At 46.6% G+C, this 18,339-nt stretch overlaps 1 protein-coding gene and 1 long non-coding RNA gene across 2 annotated transcripts in view; both read right to left on the reverse strand.

The window, feature by feature from the left end:
• Window positions 1-18,339, reverse strand: part of NECAB2 (N-terminal EF-hand calcium binding protein 2) — a 59,210-nt gene that overhangs the window by 14,671 nt on the left and 26,200 nt on the right. The window contains exons 3-4 of the mRNA XM_080551925.1: window positions 11,501-11,609; window positions 31-56 (exon numbers count right to left, since the gene is read on the reverse strand). Coding sequence (XP_080408051.1) covers window positions 31-56; window positions 11,501-11,609 — 135 coding nt within the window. The remainder of the gene's footprint in view (window positions 1-30; window positions 57-11,500; window positions 11,610-18,339) is intronic.
• Window positions 63-6,445, reverse strand: LOC308176341. The gene is made up of 3 exons (XR_013938236.1): window positions 5,400-6,445; window positions 4,362-4,452; window positions 63-4,042 (listed from the first exon to the last, which is right to left on the reverse strand). It is a non-coding gene; the product is annotated as an uncharacterized lncRNA (long non-coding RNA).

Genomic DNA, 18,339 nt, shown 5'->3' on the forward strand with positions numbered 1-18,339 from the left:
CACCGTGCCCACGTGAAGGGCTGTACTCACCACACAGCTCCTTGGTGTCCACGTTGCTGGAAGAGGGGAGGATGAGGCAGGGAAGGAAGCAGGAAAAAAGAGAGAGAGAAGAATTTAAGGTACAGGACAGATAAGGGATGCACTCAGGATTTCTTTGGGGTTGAGCATAGAAATGGATCAACGTAGTCTGGCCCCAGTCTGCTAAACTAAAGCCACCGGTAGCAGACTGGTCCCGCAGTCCCATGTGCTTGGAAAGAAAAATTGCCAGTTTTACTTTTCTAAATGATCAATTCTCCTGATCCTGCCCCTACAGAGCAGCGGCGGGGCCGTGCCCAGCTCCCATCCAGGGCACAGTTACTTAATATCGGAGCATTTAGCTCACCTAATGACATCTCAACAGACAGCCTCCTTGGGAAATAAAGATTAGCTGCAATCTATTTGCGCCTCCGATTCCCACACAATTATTTATGCCACTCAGGCTGCTGAGGTGCCTTGAACGATCTCGTAATAGAATTATATTTTATCAATCCATTTACATCCTGGGAAGCTAGCTCTAACTCATCCCTGCTCTGACCTGTCAACATAAGTGGATTATGGAAAGAGATGCTCTAAATCCTGCTCTCGTTAGCCGCAGCCTCCTGAAATCTTCCTGGAGTGATGTGTCTGGGTTCTTCCCACCCTCCGTGGGCTCAAACTCTCCCCCAGCAAACCACATGTCCCAAACTGGAGCATGTTACTGTGAAAAAAATATCTATTATTCCATCCCCCGCTGTTTTACATTGCAATAATTATCTCCTGCTTCCAAAAATGGCCTTTTACTTCCTTGCCTCCTGCCATCATATTATTTAACTTAATTGTGCTTGAATGTTAAGTTGGCCAAGAAGCTGCTTTTAATTTTAAGCAATCTTGCATTAAGAATAAACCTAATTAAAGAAATTACTGCAGATTTTAAAAATATGGTAATGCCTCAACGAAGGAGAAATCAATGGGTGCTTGAGCATGGCCCATGGCATTCCCCAGGGCGTTTCCATCCCCTAGGAGCGCACACACCAGGGCCATCACAGCCCCATCCTGGTTGCTGTATTGGGGGATTTATCACCAACATGAGCCCTGCAATGCTCTGCAGATTTACAAGGTGCTCCTGTAGTTTAATGCTTCAGTAACTAAAAGTCCCCCAGCTACGCCACAAGGATGTTTTAGGATGCAAATACTCAGGATCTGGGTTTGAAGCCTGGTGAAACCCCAACAAGCTAAAAAGATAAAAACCACAACAAGTTGTTCTCGCTCTTTACAGAAGAAAAAAAAAAATCTTTCTCAGCTACCAGAACACTTGGCTGGGAATCTGCTTTGAATTTTAAGCCTTCTGACATTGATAGTATGACTAATTAAAGAACTTATTGAAGCCATAACCCAACTAACTAAGCCAAATATAATAACATTCAAGTAGAGCTTCAAATGAAATCATTAAAAACTTCTGTGTCACACAGCTTTTCCCCCACACTGTAGGCCACCTCTATCTGCTTCCATTCCAAAACAAAAGTCTTTCTTTCATTGAAACAGAAAATCAGGAAAACCTAAGTCTGGTTTCAGGCTTTTTCCTCCATTTTCCAACCAGAGAAACTGCAGCAAGGAGCAGCAAGCTGCAGAGAAACTGCAGCCTTGCACCCCCAAGCTCAGGGGGATATCCACCCTTTGAGGTCTCTTTCCAAAGCAGACCTGTACCTGGGAGAAGCTCTCTGTCCATGGGACCTAATTTCTCCAATGGAAATAGGAGGCAAACCTGAGAGCTCAGCTGCCAGCCTCGAGCATCTCCTGAAAAAAATCCAAGCCGTAAATTAATTTGGCCACAAAAGGGAGTGTTTATTGCTTCCCACACGCCTCCACTTAAATGTGCTGTGATAATTTGACCAGATGAATGTACTGGCAGTAAGGAGACAGTTTTCCCTGCTGCTGTTTCAAAGAAAAGGAAAAGTCCCTAAACTGTGATACTCCTCCCTTCCTCAGTTTCAGCTCAGCCAGCAGAAAGACGTGCCAGGCTCCCCGAACGGGCAGCACAATCAGAAGCAGAATGGGAATTCATAAGTTGCAAATACATCAAAGTCTCATCTTCCCAGCACATTTCTCATGCAAATAGCCACAGGGATAGGCTGCTCAGACTCCTCTCAACACCTGAGCATCTTCTGCTGAAGATAAAAACCCTTTTACTTGGGCAGATGAAAGGGTTGCATCAGCAGCCACATGGCTTAGCTGCTTCACCGGTACTGAAAATGGAGATTTTATGAAATCACGGCCTGCTTTTATTTCCATCTTCAATTCACAGCTTTGGGTGTGCTGCAAGTCTTCAAATGAGCGTGGAAACAAATTATCCTCTAGTGTTCACCACCTGCAAATCTGATTCTTATTTAGGAGAGACCAAAGAACAACATGTGCAGCAGGAAAGTATTGCTATATCCGATGATACACCTCCTAGTCCCAGCATCACTGAGTTGTCTCAACACCTCAGAATTGGAAAAGGTACATCCAGATGTGTCCTAGGAGGTCACAGATGGCCACCCTTGGCCACGAGTTTCTGAATGCAAAGAAACGTTTTTACACAAACCCCGAAGAAATAGAAATTATTCCAGGCGGAGCAACAGAAATACCAAATCCTGGGTGCCAGCCAGGAGCTAAATAACTTCAATTCCAAGCAACTTTCCAAGCCCATCATCTGACACTTCTGGATAACTCTGCTAAATCCTTCCCGAGACCTGTTAAAGCACCCCCTTCACCTGTCCACTCACCTTAAACAACCTAACTCATGCTGAAAACCACCCCTGCCGAGCAAAGATGGCTGTTGCTGCCAAAATCCGGCTGAAAGCATTGCATGTACCCTGTTTCAGCACCAACAAAGATGCTCCTGGAGGGGACCTTCTGGCATGACAGAGAAGATCAGCCCACCAACACTTCTCCTCCTGCCCACAGGTGTTGCTGGTGGGGACAGACACACAGCAAAGTGCCACCTGGCTTAGGGCCACTGGGCAGCCCAGGGGAGAGGCTGTACAAGCAGGGCTGCTCACCAGCATCTGGTGGTGAGTTCAGTTTGGGGCAGTGTTAATGCCTCAGAGCATTAAAATTTGTGTGTTATGAAGGCTATTCCAGCTTTGATGGGAAAGAAGAGAGAGGGAGAAAAAGAGAGGGAAAAAATAGGGGGATGGTTAGCATCGAATACAAACCAGTAATGGACTCTTGGTGATGCTGAATCCACAGTTAGGCAGCACTCTTTGGAGAGCAACAGGTCTAAAAGGCCTGGACCTGGCCCAGAAAGCCTGTTAGAGCCATATGCAGGTGTCCCACCTCGCAGCACAGCGCCCGGAGGCAGTTGCCATAGCACTCGCCACCAGCAGTAATTGCGGATGTGATGGGAAGATGTCTTCTGCAGACAATGACCTGCCGTGCAATTACATTTCGCTTGTAGCAGTAATAAACCTCGTAAAAATGAAGCAAAGAGGCTATTAAACTTGTTAAAGAGGCTCTCCGAAGTTCAAAACTATCACGGTTGGGTGTGTTGTGGGTTTTCCTGGGTTCCGGAAAGGGAAAAGTCTTCTGCAAGGATTGCTGGTGCCTTCCCGGGGTCCATGCAGACCACGGCCCCATTCCCTGTCCATGGCCATGTCATTTTAAGGACTCCCACCTGCTGGTGCATTTCCAGGCTGGTTCAGCTGCGAATTATCTGACAGAACAAAACACCCAGCTCCAATCATCAAGGGCACCATGAAAAGAGACTGAAGCATGGATGCAAATGAAACAAATTTCTGGATGCTGTCGGAAAGCACGCTTTCAAGCTCTCGCCGGTTGAAAGAGAAATAAATGTCACTTTTAAAAAAATGCAGGGGCAACAAGCTGGCACCTGCGGAGCAGCAGACATTTGTTTGTTCATTCATCAGCAAGTGTAGTATGTCACGTCAGGCTGCCAGCCGTGCTTGGATGCACAGCTCCAGAGACAGGGGCTGGGTGCTGCTGACGAGCTGGGCTCTAAGGCTTTGCTCTTCCCTCCCTGTTGCTTCTGTAAAGGAACATCAAGATTTTAGCCAAAAGGTGGGATGTTCTGGAAAGTGCCAGTCATGAATCTGAACCCCCCAAAGTCTGTGAAGCCCAAGCAGAGACCATCCTGTACAAAACCACAGAGTGCTGCTCATCTCGGGGCTTTAGTAGTTCCTTCGCAAGGTCTTTTCATGATCTCTTTAAAATAACCAGCAACTTCTGTCTCCGCTTTGCCACAGGTGGCCAGAACCTCTAACCACCCACTTGCAAAAGCAAATCTCTCAAAGAGCTCATAAAACCTCTGCGCAAGAGGAAGGCAACACAATAAAACGCCTGCTTACCGTGCAATTGATAGCCTGAAAAAACAGATCAATACTGCACGCTGATTTACTGAGCCTGATCCAACAGTTGGTTCCTGAGCACAGTCATCACCTTAAATAAAACAGACATTTAGTACAGTACTAAACCTTTCCAAGTCTCAGTGTGTGCCAAATCCCTAATAAATTGCATCTAAACCCTCAACTTTTTTTTTTTTGGGTGGATGACTTGATCTTGAAAATATCACTCTGCCCACCAGTAGATCAAAGCTAAGAGAAGGCAGGTTTAATCACAGTCTACAAGTACCTTCTAGTGGGGATGGCACTTCCAATTGATTAAGTTACTGATTATTCTCCAATTTTTTTGGCAGAGCGCTGGGCACAGGAGCCTGGACAGGGCAGATGTGAAGCAGGGACCCATGAGCTTCTGGGGTATTCCCTCCAGCTCTGCTTCTGGACCACAGTGTGAATTTTGTGACAGTTCCCAAATGTCTCATTGAGACATCGGATTCCTTCGTTTTGGCACCCCAGAGCCACGGAGAGCTTCAGTCTGTGTCCTGCATCTCAGCCTGTTTGTAAACCGAGCCCTTCACCTCCCAAAAAGCACCAGGAAGGAAAGGTCTCACCATCCCCATCACCGCCCCACCACGCACCGCTGCAGGGAACCCGAGGGCACCCACAAAGCCAGCGCTGCCCTTCGGTGCCCACCGTGACAGCAGGTTACTTATTTATGCTTTATCTTCTCATTTTTTCTTTTAGCTCAATTTTCCAACCAAGCCATTAAAAGAAAAGCAAAGAAATAGTCTTCCCTTTTTGGGGAAAGAGGGTCTCTCTCTTTCTTTCTTCTTTTTCTTTTTTCCTTTTTTCATAAACTGCCAGTGGTATTAATCACTCAGAAACAACTTATTTTGGATGAAGGAACATATAACTCTTTGCCTGTTTCTGATTGATACGTAAGCCTGGGCTCACCTGATTTGTTTTATTTGGGTGAGTAACATATAAGTCTCGTTAAGTAACTAACTCAGTGCCAGCCACCTGAGCAATCCATCACCAACACCCTACCTTCTCCTCGGCGGGGCTGTCTCCAGCCTTGTGCTCATAATAAAACACAATTGTCCTGAATCTTTCAACTCTTTCTCTCTTGCACCCAGCTCACTGTCCATGCTGGAGGAAGGTTCTGCTTTACAGCAGCTCAGGATGGATTTGGCCGCCCTGTAATCCTGGGCTGCACCAGAGACCAGAAAAACTAATTGCTGTGAGCAAAGCCGAGTGATGTGCTAACTGCCAGAAGCAAATGCTAAGGCACTGAGAGCATGAGGTACAATGAAATCAGCTTCCCTCTCCTGGTAGGCTTCATGCACATCTTGGTCCCCACCAAAAAGGAGGGGAAGGACTCAAAGCTTCAGAGTGCAGGTCGGTGATACGCTGCTGGCAGGCAGCTAACAGAGGAACAGCAAAACAAAAATCCCTCCTCTCTTCTGCCTGCTTTTTACCCGTAGCTTTATTTCTCATATGTTCTCCTACTGCTTATCAGTGATCTGAAACCCCTCTCCCCTAACTCAGCCTCAGGACAGACAGCTTGCGCTGCCCACCCAGCAGCAGCTGGCGCCTTCACTGCTTGATCGCGGTGCCCTGGGCACTTTTACTCATTCAGAAAAAGCACACGGATACGTTTGTGAGGCTGGAGCTTACACCAAAAAGCTACAATCTCTTTGAATGCCTCCGTGACTCAGACACAAGCAGCTGGTTGGAATTAGGTATCTCCGTCATTAGTGTTTTTAATGCAAGATCCAGGCGGTGTTCTGTTCCCTAGGAAAGAAAACGCCCGATACAGAGCAGCCCTGCACAATATAAAAAATAAGAAGCCAAGACCCAGCTCCAGCTGGGAACCCCTGGGCTGTGAAAATCCTCCCGGTGCTGGCTCAGAAAAACCCTCCCCAGCCCTCACCCTTTGCAGCCACATCGCTCCCACTGCGCCCAGCTCCTCCCCTGCCTCGGGGATCCTGCACAAAGGCTGGCAGGGAAGCACCAGGGGACAGCATCTGGGAACACGTCCTCAGATGTTTGCTTACATGAGCTTCTGTATTTTTTTTCCAGCTTTGCCCTTCCTCCTGATGACCTTCCCAGTGAGGTTTTTTTTTCTAAGAGTACTTTTTCTTTGCTGGAGCTTGGAGCCGATCTGAGAAGTGTGCTCATGGAGCAATAAATGAAAAGATAACACCAGAGAGCCACGGCGACAGACCGAGATGCTTTGTAGCTCCACCAGCACTGCTGCTGAGCACCAGCTTTGGCACCAAGTGTTTCTTTGCTTCAAGGAAAAGTGCAGCATCACGTAGCCTAAGCAAGATGTAGTCACAGAGAAGAACGACCTGGGGCTCAGAAAATATTTTCCACAACCCTCACTAAGTGTCCATGCTCCTGAGAGCCAGAAATTAGAGCCAGACATATAATTTTCATGCAATCATTCCGTCCCTTTCAGAAGGGACTAGAACTGTCTCTTGAATAGGTTAATCAAAATCTCAGCTGATTACATGATCCGTAGTTTGTTTCCCAGAGAGCTAATTGAGAACATTCAAAATTCAGAAATTACATTGGTTCCAATGGGCACATTCATCTCCGTAATGTGGGCTTCGGCTCCCAGATGAAGCCACCGCCACACTGAATCAGGTTTGCAATGCAAACAGTCAAGATTAGGGAGGGAAGAAGAAAAAAACAGGAAAAAACACTCAGTCATAATCATCATTGTTCCTTGCCCAAGAACTACTTTCTGTTCAGATTTGAGAGGACTGGTGAAAACCAGCAGCAGCAGAGCACTGCTGCTAACCCCTCCCCACCCACAACGGACTCTATTGAGTGGACACCAGACCTGATGTAGGTTTTGGGAAGGCAAAGCATCTCAGGGAGCATGGGAGGGGACTGTGGCATCCATAACAAAGTGGTAACAACAGACCCTTTCCACCAGAGGAAAATAATTCCTGGAGCAGAAGCAATGCGGGCTGCAGGATTATCAACAGGGGTTTGTCCAGGTCTGGGCCAGGGTTGTGCGCTGGAAGGATGCATCAGGAACCTCACGTTCATGTGAGGACTGCCCCTGTGGTGATGCCAAGCTCCCTTTCTGCCCTGGTTGTCCATCAGCTGGAGCACAAGCACAGCTTTACCTTGTGCACACCAAGCTCCCTTGCAAGCTGTTCCCTGCTTAACACTCAGGAACACATTTTGGGCTCCTTTGCCTTCATCTCTGTCCCCACCAGGACACCGTATTTCTCATACACATCCCAAAGCAGAAGTTTTCAGAGCTCAGGGAGCTGCCCAGCCAGCGCCTGGCACCCCTGCTCCTCAATGTCTTGCAGGAGAGGGCTGCGGTGACCTGCTACATGCACAAAGCTGTAACCAGAAAGTCACAGGTGCATGAGGCAGCCTGCTCCTGCTCATTAGCACTAACACAACGTTATCAGCTCCTGCACAATTACCCGTGAGTGAGATACAGGCTTGTCCCTCCTCGTTTGCTCTGCTTCACTCAGCCTGAAATGAGCTGTGGAGCAGCTGTCCCAGCTGGGGCTGACCAGATCTCAGGTGGCTTCGGCTCTCCAGGTTCCTCCTGGTACCCTGTGGTGGGTTTTGTGGGGGTCCTGCAGGTGTGGGGTCAGTTTATGGGGCAGAGGGTGCTGCAGGAAGAAGGTGCCTCCCCAAATCATGCTGCTCTATATGCAATTGCATTTTCCCATCTGTTCCACACCTGGAATTTGGTACGTGCTGGAAAACCCAACTGGTTTGGGTTCTGCATCTGTCCCAACCCTCCAGGAAAACTGACAGTCTGGGGAAGCTGCTAAGGGCTTGTGAGAAGAGACACCGCATCTGTTAATTACACTGCATGCATGCTCCCATCTTCTCTAGTGCCTGCCACTGGAGAGAAGAGCTCATTTGGGGGACGTGGGGAATAAAGCAATTAAAAGAATAGCTATAAGCCTAGCGAGGAGATAATAAATGACAGCACAGCCGAATGCTAATGCCATGTTCTGGCTCCTTGTGAATGGATGTGTACAGCTTATCAGAGAAGTCCTGCTCCAGCAAGCAGATCTCTCCCCAAAGGGTTGCCCTCTGCAGCGATGAAAAATATATGAGATACAAAAGGAATTTTTAAAATCCCCTGCCAGGACGACTAAATGAGTTTGGTCAACAACCACGTCTGACCTCCCCCTCCTTTTGCAAGGGCTGGTGGGCAGCTCCGAGGGGATGCGCAGCACTTCTGCTGAGGGCATCTTGCTCAGAGCCAGGTCAATGAGAGGCGTGCGATGCAGCACGGACACACTGTTGTCCTGGAGGCTGGGCCCTACAACCACCCTGCAGCTCAGGGAGCACCAAAAGGCCTAAATAACTGCAAATCTAACAGGGTTTCCCAGGTGAGAACTAATCCAATGTTTTCTAAAGCCCTATTCTGCCACTAAATCATATATATATACACATATGTATATATATTTAAATATGTGTGCACAAGTTTATATATTATACACATAATTTGTGCAATTCTGGTAGCATTGATATCAGCAGTACCGTGTCATTACCACACCATTAATCTTCAGGCAGCTCCCCATAAAGCACTGCTGAAACCTGGCACAGCAGCCAACACCAGCGATGAAAAAGCACCGAGCAGCATCTTGCTTTTGTTAGCCATGGAGAGGAAAATGTCACTTGATCACCACTTCTCAGCAGCAGCAGGTTTTTGAATATAATGTTTCCGAAAGCAATTGAAATACGCAACACATTTTGCTGCTGGCTGAAATAACTGGCGAGGATGGGGACAGCAGGAGGGGACGAACATCCACCAGCTTCCCCGCACAGAAAGGGGATGTCCTGGCTTTGGGGCAGGTGTGGGACTTTTCACCCTCTGCAAACACTGAGCACCAAGGGTGCAACAGCAATATGTCAGTACTCTGAGACAAGAAATCCCACTGGAGACACTGGTAAGGTGGCTTGGAGCTTGCAGACTTCCCATAACCCCATCTGCACAAAACCACAATCCTACTCCGTGCCCATCGTGCCACACCAGACCTCCTGGAGAGGTTTCCTAGGTAGTCAAGAAGAAAGAAACCTCATTAAAGCCCCCCCCCCCTTTTTTTTTGGGTGTCCTGTCTCAGTTCAGCCTCCTCCTAACCCCACCTTGCTGCCAACAATGTCTTTTGCCGGTGGCCTGTGGTTCCCCAAACAGGAGCCCACACTCCTCCCTCCACCTTGCTGCACGATGCCACCAGCTCCCCACAGCAGAATGGGTGCTCCAGCATCATCGACCAACCTCATCCCTCCACCCAGCTGCCCAACTTCTCTCCTTTCCATCACCTTCCCAGCTAAAGCAAGTCAAGAAACCAATACAGACATTCATTTTGTCTATGCATATGTGAGGCGGTTCCCCTGCTCCTAAAAATACTCCGGAAAATCGAATCAACATTTTGTAATTTAGCTGGTAACAGCAATTACTAATAATCAGCAGGAACATAACTTTCTTCATTTTCTACTCTAGCTGTAATGTAATTTCAATAGCAAACTTTGCTTTGCACGCTAAGCAAATTCAATGGGCGATATAAGATAAACACGGATAAAATGGAAAATTAAAAAAACAGCTTTAAAAATAAATTACATTGTCCTGTCACATAGCTAATAATTGTAATTTAAATTGCCTTTGGGAAAGATAAATTTCATATCGTCCCTACGTTTCAGTGCTAAATGGAAAAATATTAAAGAAAACCCATCTGGTATTTCAGGACAATGCTCTAAAGTATTTCAGAAGAGGGGCAGGTGAGCTCCTGGCTCCCAGGGTCTACAGAGGGACCATCCATACCCCACCTGCAGCTCGATAAATATCCCCACAAAGCACGAGGCAGCACATCCCATCTGCCTTTCAGCAGCTCCCTTTCTATTCCCATGACTCCCCTGCTATTTTATTATCTATTTTAACCCCAAGGCACCCAGCCCCTCTCGCAGCAGCTTCCCACTGAAGGGGAAGCGTGGGAGGGGATGGAGCGTTCCCAGCAGATCTTGGTAACGAAGCCACTTCAGTTCCTTTGATTAATTATTGGATGAATAGTAGGCACCAAGCTGGTATCTGACATTTCTGATCTCGGGATATAGGATGGCCACTACACGTATTGGAAAGGTGGGATTTTGCGGCTCCGAAGGCTTTGTAATTAACCAGACTATTATTATTTTTTAAGCATTTGCTGCTCAACTCCTCATTTTAAATTGGATTCTCTTTTCATCTGCGTTTTTGGCTGGATTTTTTTCTCTCTGGAGGAACAGGAGTCACACTGAAATATGACTCAATGCTGCCTTTCATTTCGATTTCCAACAACCTCAACCAGGCAGGCTTTTGAAAACTGAAGGAGAAAAAAACCCGGTGGGGCACATCCTTTGTGCCCCAGTGAGAGCATTTAGGTGCCACATTTAGCTTCACCTTTGTTGCACCAGGAAACTGAAGCGTGCCTTGATGCCTCCTCTCCCATCGTTTTCCCCTGTTGCTGTTCCAGCAGGATGCAGACATTACGGTGCTGCTTCTGGCTCCGTCCCCTTGTACAGACAGAATTATGGCCACATCGGTCTGCTGGGGCCAGAGCAGAGGCAAAACACCCACAGCAAGTACTGCAGGGCTTAGGCTTGCCTCCAGAAGCCACATTTCCCCTTGGAGAGAAGGGGGCTCCTTTCTGGCAAGCTCTGGAGCAATGAGTGCTTGCCAGGGGACGTTTGGGGAGGGAGGCAAAGCAAGCATCACGAAGCACAAATCCTCCCCAGGTTGCTGTGTGTGAAATAGCTGGATAGGACAACACTCACAGATTCACACAGTTACCATTTATAGCACAGCGAAGCTTTTAGGTAGAGTGGAAAAGCTAAAGAGCTATTTAAATGCCCTCATGGGTAAAACTAAGCATCGCTTCAGACATCGTAAAGATCAGGTTGCACGAAAGAAAACAGCCTGAATAAAAACTGGAGAGAGAAAAAGACTCACAGCAGCCACCACAAAAAGACATAAACCCAGTAGAGGTGGGTTGTTTTTTTTGCAAAGTTTGGCAAAAGGAGCTGCATGGCCATGTCCTAGGGGTCTCAGATCCCCAAGCAGTACTGCCACTGCACCTGAGCACCACGGCTCCCGGCTCTGCCAAACGGGAGGAACTTACTTGGTGTTGTCCGAGTCGATGGTGTGGAAGAGCTTCTCAAGTTCTTCCTCGTTGAGTGTCCCATCCGAAAAAAAGGCCTGGAACTCCTCCAGGGACAGCTTCCCGTCATCTGCAAAGAGCAACATGGCTGGTGTCAGGGCAAAGCGGGGGCAGAGCAACCAGAAAACTAGGAGTCAGGTTCCCAAGGTTCGGACCAAAACCCCAACTGCTGCTGCAGGACCAGCCCTGCAAATGACGCGGGCTACACCGGTGGGATCTGGTGGCTCACCAGGCCAAGCAGCATTGCTCCTGGGTGCAGACGCACTGGCCATTAGCAACTAATTGGGCTAATTAACCCAAAGCAAGCCTGAAGCCTGAAGAGGAAAAGCCTGCAAGCTTCATCATAAAAACTAATTACTTTGAAGAAATTAAGGAGCATTTTGTCTACCGTATGCTCAAGTGATGCAAGATGCTCGTTAAGGGATGTTGAACACACACAAAATGTCTCAGGGCTGGAGCTAATGACAGACCCCGAGGTGTCTTTTGCCATCTCCATCTTCTCCACCAAGCGTCTCCCAGTGCTGGACAGAAATGCAAGGAAGCAGCCACGAAGCAACACGAGACACATTTTGCTTCAGCTGCCAAGCTTTTAAATGCACAAGGACTGTGTCACCTCAATGTTGTGCCTCTGCTTCGAAAGGGACATGAGGAGGCACAGAGCCCATCTGCCCAGCCATACGGGACACAGCTTGCAGGGTGCCTCTTGGCAAGTCTAGCAGCACGTGGAGGGATCACAAGGCAGAGGTTTAACCATATTCTCCTTGGCACAAAGAGACAAGCTCACAGCAATTCCACCAAAAATGAATTCCATTTAATTGTTAAATTGGGAGCCTCTGATTGTGTGCTGTTGACAGGCACATAATGCCTTCAAAGCCACAGCTGGAGGAAGCTCCTATGAAGAATTTCAGCCATAAAGCAACAGGCGAGAGGCAAAGGAAACTTGAAAGAAATCGTAATTTACATGAAGTTTCTTGTTCAAGGCACTGCCATTGTGCTGTGGTGGACAGCAGTGCCTTGGGTGGAAATATCTGCCCCAGCCCATTGCTGCTGAGAGCCTCGCCATCCGCAGCCACACAAGAGAAGTTTGCAGACTGGAAACGCTGCCTACTTTGCAGCAGGAGAACATATTATTTATTATTTAATCAAATCAATTATAAACCCTGGTTGCTTCTCTTTCAGGAAATGATGCTAGAGGACAAAATTAGCCAACGTACCACATGCACATCAATATTTCTTCCCTGAACTAAATCAGTCTGCTGCTCCTAAAACATATCTGCATTGCCAAATGCTAACCCAGTTTTCCCCTGCCTGACAGAGATGAAGTTAGAGCAGTGATGAATGGAGTCTCAGATATCTATTTAATTGGCAATTACAAAAGGAACACAGCAGGAGAACAAAATTGCAGACAACAATGGGTGAAAAGGTTATAATTTTCAGAACAGCACAGTGGCTATAGAGAGCGCCCAGCTGCCCATATTGTTTTCCTGTGTTACTTCCCCAAAACAGGAGCTCTTCTCTGCAGAAAGGCTGAGGAATAACAAAGCACCGTCCTCTAACACATCCCGTGGGATCAGGGCTCATGGCTGCAGCCAAGTCGTGCCCCACAGCATTGGGTGCTCAGGCACTGCAGGCTTCACTCCAACCCTGGGATGTTCATCATCAAGAAAAGACTCAAAATTGCGAGTGCCAGGAGAAAAGTACTTTTTTTAATGATAGCAGGTGTATGAATGCAGAAAATTAAAGCATCTGGCAGGGGAAGATAGGTAAGCAAGTACCCATTGGTTGAAGCATCCCAGCTGGAGCAGGCAGTGGTACTTGCATGCTAACCCAATGGTGATGCTCTTTTTGCTCTTATTTAGGCAGTGTCCTGGCCAGGATCAAGGGGGGATTTTTTCTGATCCTGGCTGGCAAAGAATACATGTCTGCAAGCGGGCAGTTCAAAAGGATGACAGCATTTGTCACATTAGGTCTGAACACTTCTGTATCTCTGATGCACTTTTCCTGCAAACCTGAAGTCAGTGCTTGCTCACCTCAAGGTTGTCCTTCCACATGGAGGAATTAATTTCCTAGGAATTAATTTCCTAGTTAAATCAACTCACTGGGAAAGAGAAACTGGAAAAACAAGTGAATATTTTCAGTAAAGTACTTTAAGCTGAATTTACAGCTCACTCTCCTCTGAAAGACACAGCAAAAGGTGTTTAGAGGATTAAGGGAAAAGCATTTTCCTTTACCTAGTTTTCACCTTATAGCTTGCCTCTGTCACTTTACTCTTGCTTAATTTCTTTACTTATTCTGTTATTCTGTGATTCTATGCTTCATCTGGCTGCAAAAACAGATCTATGAGGAGGAAACACACAACAGCACAGACCTCCACTAGCACCAAATGGCAATATTCTGGTGACACATTATAAGAAACTCGGCACAAATTCATGTGCAGAAGGCTTGCAGGTGCACCTGGTGTAGGAATAGTCCTGTAGCATTTAAGAGCACAGAGTAATAAAGGATGAGTGAAGGATCTAGCTGAAGGAGGAGATGACTATTAATTTTATTTATTTATTTGAGACTTCACGGAACTAGTTGGTTCCTGGCTGCAATTTGAATAGTGAGAGGTGCAATTTTTACTGGCAAGCAGTGCTCGGGACTTTTGTTCCCCGCCAGATAACACCATAAAGCAGCAGTCAGCTTAAAGCTGATCGCTGTTTAATACAAGCCTGACTACTTACCTGCAAACACACGAAGTAAAAGCGTGGCAGAGTAACGAGATAATCCTGTGGCTTCGTATCTATAATTGTACAACAGCCTGAAAGCGGCATGCTGCTGGAGCCCCGCAGGCAGGGCAGGCTTCAGGGAACTCGAGTGATAAGAGGAAGCAGACCAGGCCAGGATGTGGAAGTTAAAATTAAAATGATAGAAAAATCCTGGGTGGCAAAGAGGAGAGGATTGTCCACAGCATTACAGACACATGAGTTCTGTGGCCAGTGTGTGTCCTGATAAGAGCAGATGGAGATGCTGTGCTCCAGGAACAGCCTTATCAGCAAAGTCATAGAAAAGCAAGATTTTCCTGACGTGTCTGCACCCACCAAGGGATGGATAAGACTTCCAGAAGCCTGCTTTTTGCTGACAGCTGCTGGGTGTGAGAGACAGAAACTCTCCCAATGAAGTGCCTTATCGAGCGGCAGCGTTGATCCCAGCTCAGCCTCTCCCACAGCCCACCCTCCAAGGAGCTCCCTTGGAGACATCTCAGTCTTGAGTACCTGCTCCTGCTTTGGATAAGAAGGATAATAGGAAAAAAAAAATGAGATTCTGTACAAAATCTCATTAAATAAAGCTTCCAGCTGTTTTAAGATCTTAGAAAAGCCACTGAAACTTTTTCATCTGGAGCAGCCTGTTAAAGGCAGGCAACTTATGCTCGCCTACTCTCCACCCCTTTAAACTCGACAGCTTTAAAGGGTTAAACCCAGTAGTTTAAGTGAACACCTAAGCTGGCAGCCAAGACAAATGTCACCAAGTGAAACTGCCTGCACAGTCACCGATGGGCTGAAAAAGGAGATAATCAGGCTGCTGCTATCCCACAATCATTCCTCCCTGAGAGCATCATCTTCATCTCAGTCCAGCTTTTCAAAATAATTCAGTCACAGGCAAAAACCAAAGAGAATTTCCTGCCAAACAGAGCTGTCAAAGTTAAAGCTAACCAAGGAGGGGAGGATGTGATGGAGAACATCAGTCAGCCCCGACCGGGATTTTATTATTGCTCCATTTGCCACTGTAACAATCCGATGAGTCTGGAGGAGGCTTTGATGCCTCCTAACTCCTGCAATCAGGCTCTTCCCACCTGCTAATGTGTGTGTGGGGGGGGGACGACATCAAGACAGGGCCCTAAATCACCCAAAGTATAGGAAATCTGATAAATCTGAAGGCTGAGTGTTATGAAATTTACTCAGAGATACGAACAGCTTAAAGCATCTACAAAGTAAAGTCATTGTCCTGAGTCTGTTTGCTAAGCCCATTTTGAATTACCTCGGGTTGGGGCTGCTCATATATTACCTGGGTACATTAGGAGTATATTTTGTTACTTACTGTCATTACTGTCTGAGCTCTGAAATACTTTTAGCCCTGCCTAGTGTCCAAGCACCGACAGAGATATGGGTGAGCAAATCAGATTATTGTGGCCTGTGAATAAAAATAACAACTGGATTTTTATTCGTCTCTGGAGTGTGTGTGCAGATACAGGGGCCAGGGAGAACATGGTCTGGCTTCAGCTGCGGACTCTTGGTCCGTGTGAGGTCAGCAGGAGCGGCTTTACTCATGTAGATGAAGCTGGGTACGGACCTGAGCTTACAGACTGGGCTGTTATGAAAAATGACCTCCAGATCTGCCATGGATGCGAAAGACGTAGATAGGACACTAAATGTGGGACCCGAAATGATACCTTTCCACAGAGTTTTTGCACTGGAAAACCTGCCTCAAGAGCCAGACGCCCTCCAGGTTCAGGCAGTTGGGCCTGATTTGAGATGTCCCCATTGGGGACATCCCAGCAAGCCCACAGGCCACATCCCCAGCATCACCCAACAGCACTGAATGACTCCAAAATCGCCTTTTTTTCATGGAAGTTAGCTAACACCCAGCCCAGATGTCTTAGCAAGGGGTGGTGTGGTGCCAAGCAATCCACCCCAATGACCTGCAGACAAACAGCATTTCCATCACAGCTGAGTCTGTCTGAAGCACTCATTGCATTTCCTAATGCTAGCTGTGGTTGCTGATGGACTGACAGGTTAATGCCATACAAAATCTCTCAAATTTGGGATTTTTATCTTCCTACATCACATCTTCCCTTCCTACACTCATATCAGGCAATATAGAGATGTAAGTTGCACATAGCACATGAAAGGACTTCCCCTAAGTAGTCAGCCCGTACCCTCCCAGGTCATTTATCCCAACAGCAAAGATCAGCTCTTCTTCAGCAATTCAAGGTATTTCTCTCCATATCAAAACACAGAGTTCATAAAAAAAAATCAAAACCAACATTCAAAATATATACATATATATATATATATATATAAAATCATAACCCACGTTCAATCAGTTTTACTTTTTCTTTCTGCCCTGCAGCCGACGATGCAGTTTTGTGCTGAGACCGGAAGAGGTGCATATACAAATTTTGTGCAAGGTTTAACCCTTTCATTTTCTATTAAAAATGGAGAAAAGAGTGACCGTCACTTCAAAATGACTGCAGCAATCAGCAGAAAAGATTGAGCCACGACTTAAAGACCAATTCTTATCCAGGATGACGAGTAATGCTGCACACACCCAACAGCCCATGTCTGGCCATCGTCCCTTTGGGACTTGGCCTGGGGAAAAAAGATTGCTGCTGTAGTCAAAAACCTGGACCTTGTCCTCACCAGAAATAGCCCGGCATCCAGCAATGTCCATTAGCATGCCAGAATTGTCACCAAGCTGCTCAGCTTTTGTCTTCAAATCAAGCCTTTTGTCATCCTAGAATTAGAAGTAATTCTGAAATTATTTTTAATAGCAGCTATACATAGATATCAAATGTAGGCTGGTAGGCAGGGAGACTTTTAGGAGGGATTCAGTACATTTTCTCCCACTGCCTTTTATGAAGGTTTTGCTTCTTTCAGTTTTCCAGATAATCCTCGTCCTGCTGTAATGAGCTGATTTAAATGTTGTTTTTTTTTTTTTTTTTTCCTGCTCTCCCCTAGTACATTGGCTTTGGGTCTCACATCAAGGCTCTTTCTGAACGTCTTCCCCAGAAATTCCCACTCCTTCATAAATTCAATGTTGGGATCAGACTTTGCCAGGGTACAAATAGCCTGGCCAGGCTCGAAGCAATTGCTGCTTACCTGAGCCCATGACAAATGCTACCCAAGCATTTAGAAGAGGATGCAGACAAAGATGCCAGTAGTCTACAAAGCTACCTTACTCTACCATTCTCCTATAGAGAAACAAGAGGTAACCTATTTCAGTTTCCTTCACAGTTATTTGAATGCTTTTCTTTCAATTTAAAAAAAGGAAATTAATGTCAATATTTGCCCCACACGTTGGGTGGCACGAGAAAAAGACGGCGCCAGCCCCTCCATGTGCTGCTGCTCTGTAATAATTTGGGAAAACTGCGGGTGAGCTGGCCCCCAGGGCAGCTACTACAGATACAGTTTAGCTCCAGACACACCACTGCCTCTTTCTCCGAGTTATTTTTCATCTTATTTGTCCTCGGCCTGTCTCCTTTATATTAGGTGCTATTAAAAGGCTGAGTGACTTTGGACAAGCACAGCTTTTCATCACCTCTGATTTTATTAGTTGTCCATTCAAGCCGTTTCCCCCATGAGATACACAAGCACGAGCCACCATGGCAAAGCAGCAGGTTTCTGTGCAGGGCTTTCAGCATTCCATCCCTCTCCCAAAGGCTTGGATTCTCCACATATTCCAACATCTGCCTCATTTTCTCCACCCCTACCCAGCCCCAAATTTCTCTGTTGCCCCACACTCTGTTGCTCCTGCCGCACCTCAAACAGGACTGCTCTGCAAACTGTGCAAAATACACTAAAAATAAACAGTGGGAGAACAACTAGTATTTGGATATTTATATTAAAATGTTAAGTAACTAGTTTTTTTACCTATTCAACAAATGGTTCGTTTTTATGCCTTAGCAAACCAGGGTGTTGTAAGGAATTCTCTGCGAGGCTAAGTATTGCTTTGTATTTGTGAAGGAGGTGGTCTGGAAATCACAGGGACACATTTAAAACTGGTCCTGAGCTCAAGTCAGAGGAGTAGGTTTATCTGGCGGG

The sequence above is a fragment of the Anser brachyrhynchus genome (assembly GCF_964034855.1).
Source record: "Anser brachyrhynchus genome assembly, chromosome: 12".
NCBI classification, from domain to species: domain Eukaryota; kingdom Metazoa; phylum Chordata; class Aves; order Anseriformes; family Anatidae; genus Anser; species Anser brachyrhynchus.